The sequence below is a fragment of the Vicia villosa genome, linkage group LG4 (genome assembly GCF_029867415.1).
Source record: "Vicia villosa cultivar HV-30 ecotype Madison, WI linkage group LG4, Vvil1.0, whole genome shotgun sequence".
Taxonomy (NCBI): Eukaryota; Viridiplantae; Streptophyta; class Magnoliopsida; order Fabales; family Fabaceae; genus Vicia; species Vicia villosa.
Window position 1 is genome coordinate 189,482,275 of NC_081183.1, and position 12,662 is coordinate 189,494,936.

At 36.4% G+C, this 12,662-nt stretch overlaps 1 protein-coding gene across 1 annotated transcript; it reads left to right on the plus strand.

Moving 5' to 3' along the window:
- Positions 1-8,042: 8,042 nt before the first annotated feature.
- Positions 8,043-9,365, plus strand: LOC131598562 (uncharacterized). The gene has a single exon (XM_058871148.1). It carries the CDS (start codon positions 8,043-8,045, stop codon positions 9,363-9,365), a length of 1,323 nt encoding a protein of 440 aa, XP_058727131.1.
- Positions 9,366-12,662: the final 3,297 nt, after the last annotated feature.

Sequence of the window (12,662 nt, forward strand, 5' to 3'; positions counted from 1 at the left end):
GGACCAGATAAACTTGATTGATGAGAAAAGGCTCGCAGCTATTTGTCATGGTCAGCTATACCAAAAGCGTATGATCAAAGCCTTCAACAAAAAAGTCAAAAGTCAAGCATACCAAACTGGTGGCTTGGTTGTCAAACGCATCATCTTACCACAAGGTGATCCCAGAGGCAAATGGACTCCCACCTACGAGGGACCATTCATAATCAAGAAAATATTCTCCGGCGGCGCCATGTTGCTTACCACCATGGATGGCGAGGATTTCCCACACCTTGTGAATGCTGACATAGTCAAAAAATACTTCTCTTAAAAAAAAAAAAAACAGCTCGCTAAGTTGAAAACCTGAAAGGGCAACTTAGGCAAAAAATGAGCGTCTCGGTGGATTGAAAACCCGAAAGGGCGGTCTAGGCAAAAATTAGAGACTAAACAAATACTATCCCGGTAGGCTGAAAACCTGAAAGGGCGGCCTAGGCAAAAGTTAGGGAATGAAGCATACAACTGTGTTCCGTTCAGCTGCCTACTCACCATCAAGATTCAACACCTCAAAGACACCGATCAGTCTAATCACTTTCTTCCAACAAGTGAGGGATGAGATGCTCGAAGACAGATTGGCAATAGCAGAGTTGAAACTTGACTGGATCATTTTCACATAGCTATTTATCTTCATAAATATTTTTCAAAACTTTCTGACAGTTTCCTACTTCTAGGATTGTTGTCTCCCTGTGCTAACCCGCCTATCATGGCTCTTTTCAATGCAGCTCTTTCAAAAATCACTATTTTCATTTCTTCTGTTTAAATACGTAAGCATCCCAATGATAATTTTGAATGAACATATGCATTTGAATATGATTGATGTTTACCAGGAAAAACAGGAATGGCATTCAGGAAATGTCCCGATCATCTGGACATCATTCCATCAGAAGGAAATCACCAAGAGAAACGCATTTCTCAGCAAATTCCTCAAAAAGATTTTCTCTTCAAAAGAAGTCTTATTCCCCAGCAGGTTTATTCCAGATTACTATCTTCAGAAGGTGTGATCCCCGCACCCGTACTTGGTCAGATAGTGCATCGGAGGATTATGCGTCTTCCTCATTCCCATTTGAAAGGGCATCAGAACTTCCAGTCACCTTTGGTTCCCCAAGCAGTAGTCAAAGATCCTTCAACGGGATACCCGGGTTCTCAAAAAAAAATTTCCCCAGACGAGGGTACTCAAGCAAGACAAAAGATCATCAACGATCACAATACATTCATGTCCAGCTGACTAGTGGGAATTTATTTTTCCAATTAGAAGCTTGACATCACATTCACATATTCATACATCATACATCATACATCATACATCATACATCATGCATCATACATCATACATCATGCACAACATAACATGCATATTTCTCCGGGAATATCTCACATTTACATGCATCATAAACATTGCATATCACTAACTTGATTTTTCAGGTAGGCAGATATCTTCAACAAAGATGTTCTCAATCACATGCCGTGTTCACCTGAATTCCATGAACGGTTCTCTCAGATATAATCAAGCCGAAGATTCATTCTGATCACTTACCAACTCAAAAACAAGCATCACAGATCAAAGTCGATACCTCAGACGGTTCCCAAAACGATCTAGCATTGCAGATCTAAAGCAATACCCCAGACGGTTCCAGAACGATCTAACGTTGCAGATCTAAAGCGATACCTCAGACGGTTCCAGAACGATCTAGCATTACAGATCTAAAGCGATACCTCAGACGGTTCCAAAACGATCTAACATTGCAGATCTAAAGCGATACCTCAGACGGTTCCAAAACGATCTAACATTGCAGATCTAAAAGCGATACCTCAGACGGTTCCACAATGATCAACTTCCAAAATAAAAAAAAAAACTTTGGACAAGTTCCGTAACGATTATCTTCCAAGACTTAAAGCGGTAACCTTGGACGGTTCCGAAACAGTCAACACAAAGACTTTCAAATCCTTCATCAAGATATAATCAATGGATTCATTCTGATGAACAAACCCTCAACCCATTTACCAGGTGGCATCTGAAAGCCCATCTCAGGTAATGTTTCAATCTGCCAACAACATTTCGCAGACAACATTCAAATGCAACTTCCAACATCTCTTCTGATCAAGGTAAGTGCAAATTTTCAGGGCATCTAAATATTCAATCATCTTCTACCTTCAGATTTCAGACAATCTCTTCAGGTTTAAGAAGATTGAATAGGGGCAACTGTTATACCCCAAAATTTGCCCACATATTTTTCAAGAAAACTCCAATCTGAAAATTAAGGGTCTCATATAATCATGGATTTTTATTTCAACAAATATCCTGACATATGAAATACTTAGTTTTTAGAATTTTTCTTATACAGTAATTTGGCTTGCAGTTGAATTTATTTTTACGCCAACACCAAATACTGTGTATTACTTCACACATGCTATTTATTTATTTACAGATAAATGGTACTGACACAATTGGTACAGAGTTAAATCTTTTTGCAGGCGCAGAATCAGGAAACTCAGACTGTACTGGTAACAAGTAGATTATTATTATCTTTTGTTTCCCACTAATTTTTGTACTATATTCCATTATTTGCAAAAATCTTTTCAAATCTCTTTTTCAAAAATCAAATCTCTCTTTTTTCCAACACTATCATACACTTTCTTTCAAATCTTACTTCCACTCAAATTTTCCTTTTGTACGGAATCACATCATTCCCCAACGTCTCTTTCCTTCTTTCCATTCTATAAATACCTCTCATTTTCTTCCATAAAATCTCACATCAAATTCCAACTCATCTTTCAAATTCCTATCTCATATCTATTTTCTCTTCTTCCCTGACAAGAATGGCAAAGTGGATAGAGACACCGTTTCTTACAGTCATCACCATTGCTACGGTGATCATGACTTTCTTCTGCCTGCATAGTCCTGAAGAGTGTGGACCTGCAATGGTTGCACTCCCAATCATCTACATGTTATTGTTCATAGCAAGGGTCATTAATCGTCATTCTTAAAATTTGCCGTATTTCTTATTTCTTAAATGTACCGTTTATTCGTCGTACTGTTCAATATAGTATGTGATATTTGTACTGTCAGTATTAAATGTTGTACTATTTGTCATAATATTGCTTAATTACTAAGATAATATTTTGTGTGTTTTCTGCCAGTCAAATATTCCTATTTCTGTGCATTAAATGATTTTCAGGGTTATTATCGGTAATTTTGCCCGCATACCGTAAATATTAGTTATTTATTATGTCTGTGTTTTTCTAACAAGTCATGTAAATAACTTTCATTTTTCACATAAAACAAAAAAAAACAACAAAAAAGAAAATTAACTTTGACTGTTGATTTTTCACTCTAACTGCTACATCAATACCTGAACAGTCAGTTGACAGCCAAACTGCTGGCAGTACAATTCTCAGTGTTTTGTACCATCAATCAAATCAATCTTTCACAATTCAAAATTCCAAGATTTTTGTTCTAGAAGTCTTCTGAATATCACGCGATTAGCAGAGACTCAACACTGCACAAAAATCAGGTACGCTTAACTGTCTCCTACACAAACAGTCCCTAATCAGGGTTTTTCTTGTTTTTACAGGAGCAACAAGTTTTTGAGAGCTCAAATGGATTTCATACACATCCATATATCTCAAAGTACCATCATACAAATTTTCAAACTTCAATTCACTCAGACGCACCGTCAGCAGCTCAAACAGTCAACAGACGACCCGTTTGACCAAAAAAGTCAACAGACAGTCAAAAATGAAATTTTTTGTCAAAGTCCATATTTTGTCAAAGGATTCATCATTTGATCATTGGATGATCATAATTCATCAAGGAAAGATCAAAAATCAACAAAACCCTAAGATTCAAAATTAGGGTTTTTGCCTGAAAAGTCAACTCAACTTTGACTGATCATAACTCTCTCATCCTTCATCCAAAAAATTCAAACCAAAGCTTGTTTTGAAGGAAATTCAATTATCTTTCAAATGCCATTGATCCCATGGTCATTGGATTCACCATTTGAAAAATATGATCAAAGACATTACAGGTCATTTTCAAAGTCAACAAAAAGACACTTTTTTCAAAAGGACACACAAGGAGCTTCAAAAATCATTTTGACATGAGACCAAAGGCATTGGTTAGAGGACTCTTTGAGGTTTCCAAAAAGTGCAAGATCTCCTTCATATGACAAAAATTGAAGGATTTACACCTTGTTGAAGTTGGCTAAATTTTGGGAAAATACATGAAATCAACATTGTTCAAAATGGCATTTTTTCCAAATGGGGCCAAGTTTTCAGCATTCAAACATCATTTCCATGTTACTATGGGCCTCCCACGACCAAGACTAAGCCCATACCTTTTTTTATCCATTTTTGCATGATTTTATCTTACTTTAAGATTAAAATTAAAAGGAAAATGCATGGATAAAGGTTAGCTTACAAATCAAGCATGACTCACCCCTAAGGAATCTTCATCTTCTGCAGAGAATTGAAGAGCAAGGCAGGTGCATTGAAGGAGAGCAAGACTTGGTCAATTTTTCAAAGGTTTTTTATATTAAAAAACCAAAGTTTCAACAAAGGCAACTAAGGCACATATTAGCTTCAATTGTAAGCACACATAGCTTATAAATAAGCTATCTTAGTTCAGCAACAAAAGGGAGACGAGTTCAGAAGCATCCATAAGCATATAGCATACTTGTAACCACTTGTAATTTTCAAAGAAACTTGAAATTCGAATTTTAAGTTTCAGTCCATTTCAATATAAAATAAACATTCAAACATCATCTCTGAGCTACACTGAAACAATTCCAATCATTTCCAAGTCATAAACTTCACTGAATCGAGCTATATAAAGCCACGGTTTGTTCAAACTAAAACCAACTTATATCTCATAATTCACGCACATTTAACAAGATGTAGATGCATAATTGTGTTTGGTTTGAAGCTCTGGTCGTTTCTGGAGCTTCAATTGGACTTTAATGGTTGTTTGTATCATATACCATTTTAGGGTTTGCTTAGTTCAAAATTAGGGTTCTTCATTAGGGCCAAAATTAAGCAAAATTAAGGACATGGTTAAGTTCAGCGGAACAAGACGAATCAAATGGTACCATTGCGCCAAATTTATTTGCTTGTTTACCCCTATTCGTTATTTTGCAGATTTAGGGTTCACTTATTATAGCGCTTTTTTACAAAAGCGCTGTTGAAACCCCTGGCGAGAGGTTGAAGACGATGAGGTGTCTCCACCTCATTGGTTCAGAAGCGCGCGCGTACTTTTTGAATTTTCTCTAATTCTGTGCCTTGCAGGTGTAACGTAAGCCATGTGCCTCAATTTCTGGACCACCTGATTTCATTTAATGGCTCATCCAACGCACCAGATCATGCGTGCATACCATACTCCCTCAATCAAACCACACAGGATCAGTATCCTTTTATTTTCTATTTTATTTTCTATTTTATTTTAATTTCTTTGTTAAATTAATTAAAAATAGTTTTAAAAATCCAAAAAATACACAAAAAATATTTTTAGACTTCTAAAATAATATATTATTTTCTGAAATAAAAATATTTTATTTTTCTTCAAAATTTCAATATTTTGTATAATTAATTAGTATATATTTATATATTGGCTTTTAATTATTCTAACCAATCAAAAAAATCATAAAAAAAATTGTTCTTTGTGTTAAATATTGTTTATATATTATAAACTAATTTTGTACATATTTTGAATAATTTTCTTTTTAAGTTTTAATTATTTGTATAATTATTTGTATAATTATGTATTAATTAGCTTAATCAATTTCCAATCAATTTCAAAAATTCCAAAAAAATTAGTTTTGTTTTAAAATTAATTAACAAATATTTTGTACATATTTTAAACTTAATTTCTAGGTTTAAATCTATTTTCATCTTTTTTCTTCATTTTAATTTAATTAATCATGCATTAATTATAATTAAAACCAATCATAAAAATTCCAAAAACATGCCTTTTATTTTTCTTGCAATTTAAAATTCCTAGATAAATGTATAGGATGTCAAATTCATGTAAATAGGCTAGTTTACGTTTCCTGCACAATCGATGTAATAGCGTAGATTTACTTTCCGCACTTTACATTTCCGCATTTTAATTTCCAGCACATATAAACTGCGTGTATGTCAAAGATAAAATTGAACCGTTAGATCACTAACTTCAAAGATAAATATCTGAATCCAATCACAATCACACTTGCACCTCTTAAGGTAATCCCTTCTCATTCCTTTCAAAATCAAAGTCAAAATTCCACTGTTTTGAGTACAAAATCGAACCTTGCTTTTATATCCGATGAAAGGATAGATTTTTAAAGGAAATAGGATAAAGACCTTACAACTCAGGGTAGACCTCCTAGTTTGCTTGCTCAAATCAAAACAAACAAAATTCTCATACACTGTTGATTTTTCAAAACTTTCAAAAAAAGACAATACTTTGTATACATCCAAACACGGGTTATTACAAAGTTAACGTTCTTTTCAAAACATCTTTCGAAAGATAAACAAGCATTTTGTATACATCCACACACGGATCATTACAAAATTCAATTTACAAAAGTATTTGAAACCACATATGAGCAATTTCAGAGCAATTGAAAAGTGATCGAAAGACAAGTGAGCTAAGCAAACTTAAGAGCCCATGGATAACCATGGATACAAAGGGTGCTAACACCTTCCCTTTGTATAACCTACCCCCTTACCCAGAATTTCTTAAAGGTCTTTTTTCTGTTTCTTTTATAAACCTTTCCTTAATTGGATAAAATAAAAGGTCGGTGGCGACTCTGTGAATTTTCAAAAAAAATGCGAAAGCATTAAGCGACAAAAAAGAGTCAGTTCACGTATCTCTACAGATCAGAGGTATGGCCCGGTATTACAATTCCTGAAGACGAGTATAAGATTGGGGTGGAAGCTTGTAAGCATCACCTCCATGGCAGAGTAATATGGTCCAAAGGCGCGACTCCCTTAACTGTGTCAAACCTGAAGATGAAGCTCTTGGAGCTTTGGCCAGCTATCGGAAAATGGGGCGTTACGTCACTGGGAAAAGGATTCTTTGAATTTGCTTTCTCATCGTTGGAAGATGTTCAGCGTGTGCGATCTGTAAATGCCTGGTCAATCCCTCAAGGAGTTCTAAAGTTGTTTCCTTGGACAAAGGACTTTGTACCTTCAACGCTAAAACAGACTTCTGCTCAAGTTTGGATCATAATCCATGGGCTTTCCCAAGAGTATTGGAGACCCAAAATTCTCTTTGCTATAGCAAGCAGTATTGGCACTCCAATTTGTATTGATTCAGCCTCTAACATGTCATCCTTTGACAGGCCTTTTGGACATTTTGTTCGAGTGTTGGTTGACTTGGATCTTACTAAAGAATTCATTGATAAAATTCTTGTGGAAAGAGTAGGCTTTGCCTTCTTTGTGGACATCGAGTACGAGAAGGTTCCAGACTTTTGCTCATTCTGCTCGAGTATTGGGCACACGGTGCATACTTGTAAAAGGAAAGGCATAAGTAAAGATAATGGAGGAAATAGGAAGCAGAACAAAGATGACACTACCCTAAAAGGGAAAAAGGTTGTTGAGATTGTAGATGTTGAAAGTCAACCTGAGAAGGAGGATAACATTGTTCACACTAAGCAACGGACTAACCTTGTGACAGAAGAAACCACAAACAAGCAGGACCCAAATATTGTAGTGGCATCCACTGCAGTTGTTAATTTTGTAACTAAACCTTCCACTGATGAGGAAGGAAACTCAGAAAGCGAGTATATTGATGCTACCCTTATGGATGAAGAAGTCCCTGAAACCCCAATAGATGATACTCATAGGAAGCAAATCACTGATTTTCTGAAGGACTCTTGGGACAACTTGGCTGCTGAGGACAAGGAAGATGATCAAGGAGTGGACCTTTTACCTGAGAAGGATTTCACACTTGTCAGTTCAAAGAGAAGAAAAGGCAAGAAGATTTTGGCCCAGAGTAACACTAGACTGGTGTCTAGTCAACCTACAAGACTTCAATGAATTGCATCTTCTGGAATATCAGAGGTATAGCAAACAACTCTTCTAGAGCTGCCTTAAAGAATCCGATCAAGAAAAATTCTCCAGACTTTGTTTTTATAACAGAGCCTTGGATGAATTTTGATAATTTTCGCAAAGCTTGGCTTAACAGGTTTGACATTAAATTATTTGCTTTTAACAATAGAGGTAGCCTCTTGCCTAACCTTTGGTGCCTTTGCAAATCTACTTTAGATCCTGTTGTCTTAGACACTAAAGATCAATATGTTTCCTTTACTATCAATCATCTTGGTACTGTTATAGGTTTTTCAGTAATTTATGCTTCTACTAGTTATTTAGTTAGGAGAAGTCTTTGGAATACTCTTGGTAACGTTCTGCCTAACACTCCTTGGTCTTTCATTGGTGACTTCAATGCTATCATAAGCAGTGCTGAGTACAAAGGTAATCATACTCCCTCTAAAGCTCCTATATCTGATTTTTTTAATTGGACTGATGTTAATAGCTTGATTCAAGTTCCTACCTTGGGTAATCCTTTCACTTGGTGTAATGGGAGAAAGGGTAGGCTTAGAACTGAGAAAAGACTGGATAGAGTCATATGCAACATGGATCTTTTGGATGTCTGTCACTCTATTAAGTGTCATACTCTTCCCAAAGTGAAGTCTGATCACTACCCTCTGTTATACTCCATCAACTTAGAGAAGGTCACCTTCAAATCTCAGTTTAAGTTTCTTAATATGTGGACTAAAAACGAGGATTGCCTTAGAGTCATTGAGGAGGTGTGGAAAACTAAGTTTTGGGGCTGCCCTATGTATGTCTTGGATAGGAAACTCAAATTGCTTAAGGCTAGACTTAAAGATTGGAATAAAAATTCCTTTGGCGACATTACTCATAATGTTATCACTGCTGAGAGTGACCTTAGGAAAATTCAGGATGACATTGGTAATTTTGGTTACACTGATCTGTTGCATGAGTTGGAGAAAGATGCTCAAGGTAAACTCGAATCTGCCCTCAACACTGAAGAGGATTTCTGGAAGGAAAAGTCTAGAATCAATTGGCAGGTTCATGGAGATAGAAACACAAAATTCTTCCATACCTATGCTAAAATCAGAAGAAGAACCAGTCTTATTAATTCTCTTGTCATTGATAATCAGGTTATCAATGATAATGTTGTGCTTGAAAGCCATATCATTAACCACTTCAAAAACCTTTTCAATAATGATTTTGTGCCTCAGGACAACCAATTAATTAGGACTAGTATCCCTGCCCTTGTGAGTGACCTTACCAATAACATGCTTACTATGATACCTAGTGATGAGGAAGTGTAAAAAGCTGTTTTTAACCTCAAGGCTGACTCTGCCCCTGGCCCTGATGGCTTTGGGGGAGTCTTCTACCATAACTACTGGCAGGTTATCAAACAAGATGTTACTAAAGCTGTCAACCAATTCTTCATTCAAGGATGGCTTATGCCCAATTATAATGCTAACACCATGGTTCTTGTGCCAAAAATTAAGGAGGCTAGTAGCTTAAATCACTATAGACCTATAGCTATGGCTAACTTCAAGTTCAAAATTATATCCAAAATTATAGCTGATAGATTATCTCCTATTATGCCTAACCTGATTTCTATGGAGCATAAAGGTTTTGTCCATGGGAGAAACATCAAAGATGGGATTTGCTTAACTTCTGAAGCTATCAATAACCTTAACAATAAAGGCTTTAGTGGTAATGTTGCTCTCAAGATAGACATTGCCAAAGCCTTTGATACCCTCAATTGGAACTTTCTTATCCAAACTCTTAAGGCTTTTGGTTTCAATGAGAAATTTTGCAACATGATTCAGCTTATCCTCTCTTCTGCAACATTGTCCATAGGCTTTAATGGTAGTCAAATTGGTTACTTCAAGTGTTCCAACGGCTTGAGGCAGGGAGATCCTTTGTCTCCTCTCCTCTTTTGTATTGCAGAAGATGTTTTGAGTAGAAGCATATCCAACTTAGTTAAAAATGGAAATATCAATCTCATTAAAGCTAACAAGTCTTGTTTTGTTCCTTCTCATACCCTTTTTGCTGATGATATAATGATTTTCTGCAGGGGGGATGTTAAATCTCTTAAAGCCATTTCTGATCTTTTACATGACTATGGTGGTTACTCTGGCCAGTTTTGCAATTATGCTAAATCTCTTATTTATGCAGGGGGAATGACACATACTAGGCATTGCAGTCTTTCTAACATCATTGGTTTCACCAAGGCTACTCCTCCTTTCGTGTACCTTGGTGTTCCAATTTTTGTAGGGAACCCTAAAGCTATCTATTTTATGCCCATTGCAGATAACATAAGGCTAAAGCTTGCAGCCTGGAAAGCTAAAAGTCTCACTATGGCAGGCAGGGTCCAATTAGTGAAGTCAGTCATTCAAAGCATGATTGTTCACTGTATCTCTGTCTACAACTGGCCAGGAAGCATCATCAAGAAAATTGAAAGTTGGACAAGGAACTTCATTTGGAGTGGTAGCATAGACAAGAAGAAAATTGTGACTGTAGCCTGGAAATCCTGCTGTAAGAAGCTGAATGAAGGAGGTCTTGGACTCATCTCTATTAAGGCCTATAATAGTGCTACAAATTTGCACTTATGCTGGAAATTTGCGAACAGAAATCAAAGCTGGTCTCAACTGTTGTATGCTAGAGTTATGAGAAGTGGAAGACCTATCAAATACTCTATTAAATCCTCCATTTGGAATGGAATTAAGGAGCATTACTCTCTGGTTCTTGAGAACTGCATCTGGTGCATTGGTAATGGGGAAACGGTAAATTTTTGGCTCGATAATTGGGTTGGAGATACCCTGGCCTCCAAATTCAAGGTGCCTAGTAAATTCCATGGTTCATTGACTTCCAAGGTTTGTGCTTTGTGGCATGACAACTCCTGGCAAATTAATAGCAACATTCTAACAGCTCTGCCTTCCCTTTAATGCTTGATTGTTGACTTCTCGGTTAGTCACTTGTCCGATGATACCTTGATTTGGAAGAACACCTCTAATGGTGTTTTAACTGTTAAAGAGGCTTATAATCTTTTCATCAAACCTTCGCCCCTCCCCCTTTGGGACTCTTTCCCTTTTAATTCCGATGCTACTCCTTCCCACTCCATGATTGTTTGGAGATTCTTACATCACAAGCTTCCTACTGACGATAACCTTGTGCTGAGAGGTTTCTCTATTCCCTCTGCCTGCAGTCTTTGCTTGGTTGATGATGATAATGCCACTCATCTGTTTTTTGAGTGTAGTTTTGCAGTTAATATTTGGAAGTGGTTTAGCAATACTCTGCAGTTGCATTTTGTTATTGCTAATTTAGATGATTGCAGGAAAATTCACAACTGTTCATATCGGTCTAAGCAAGCAGTCTCAGTTATTCGGGCTTGCATCATGTGTATTTTCTATAACATTTGGACTGCTAGAAACAGGCAAAGATTCGATGATTCGAAAACTCATTGGAAGACTTGTGTGGCCTCGGTTTCTGCTCATGCTAAGCTTGTGGGAAATGCTTCTTCCAAATCTTCCAAAGTTTCCATGAGCAGTTTCTGTTTTCTCAAGCAGTTTAACATCAACATTAACCAATTGAAGCCCATTAGCACTGTTGAAGTTCTCTGGACTCCTCCCTTGTTTGGTTGGCTTAAGTGTAACATTGATGGTGTTGCCTTGGGAAATTCTGCGGCTTCAGCTTGTGGTGGCATTTTTAGGGATCATGATTCTAACCATATTATCAGTTTTGCTGCTTTTTTGGGTGATGGAACTCCTGAAATGGCTGAATTTATGGCTGCCATTGTGGCTTTGGAAGAGGCTAGTAAAAGGAATATTGGTAAGCTTTGGATTGAGTCCGACTGTAGCTTGGTGGTTAATGCTTTTAAAGATCATTCTTTAGTGCCTTGGAAGATCCGGTCTCGTTGGCTTAAGTGTTTGGATTATACCTTAAAGATTGATTTCATGATTACTCACATTTTTAGAGAAGCCAATTTTTGTGCGGATGCCTTGGCTAGTATTGGTTTAATTTGTAAAGATATCATTTGGTTTAATTATGTACATTCAGATATCATTAGAGAATTCTTGCTAGACAAGGAAGGTACCCCTAGGCTTAGGATCTGTCGTTAAGGGGTTTTTGGCTCGCCCCCCCCCCCCCCTTTGTGTATCTTGTCTTTCCTTTTGGTTTAATGATATCCTCTTCCTTGGTTTAAAAAAAAAATGCACATAGTAATTCTGTTACTACTATGAACTCACTCAATAAGAATTATGATATCATATTCAACATTTTATTTTTTATCTTCAAGAAGGTCTTAAAAACTTATGAAATTAATTAAGTTTCACCAAGACAAACAACTAATACAAAAATAATTACCAACTTAGAACAGAACAATAAAATCTTATGAAATTAATTAAGTTTCACCAAGACAAACTATTGATACAAAAATAAATATCAACTTAAGTTTTCACCAAGACAATCTAATTCATATAACTTTAATTTTTATTTTGAAATTGAAAAGCAGGCAAAAGAAGATTAGTTGGCCACTCCAATGTAGCTACATATTACTCCAAATTGTTGTTGGTGCAGCCACCACTTTCAAATAACCACATCAAGTGCAGACT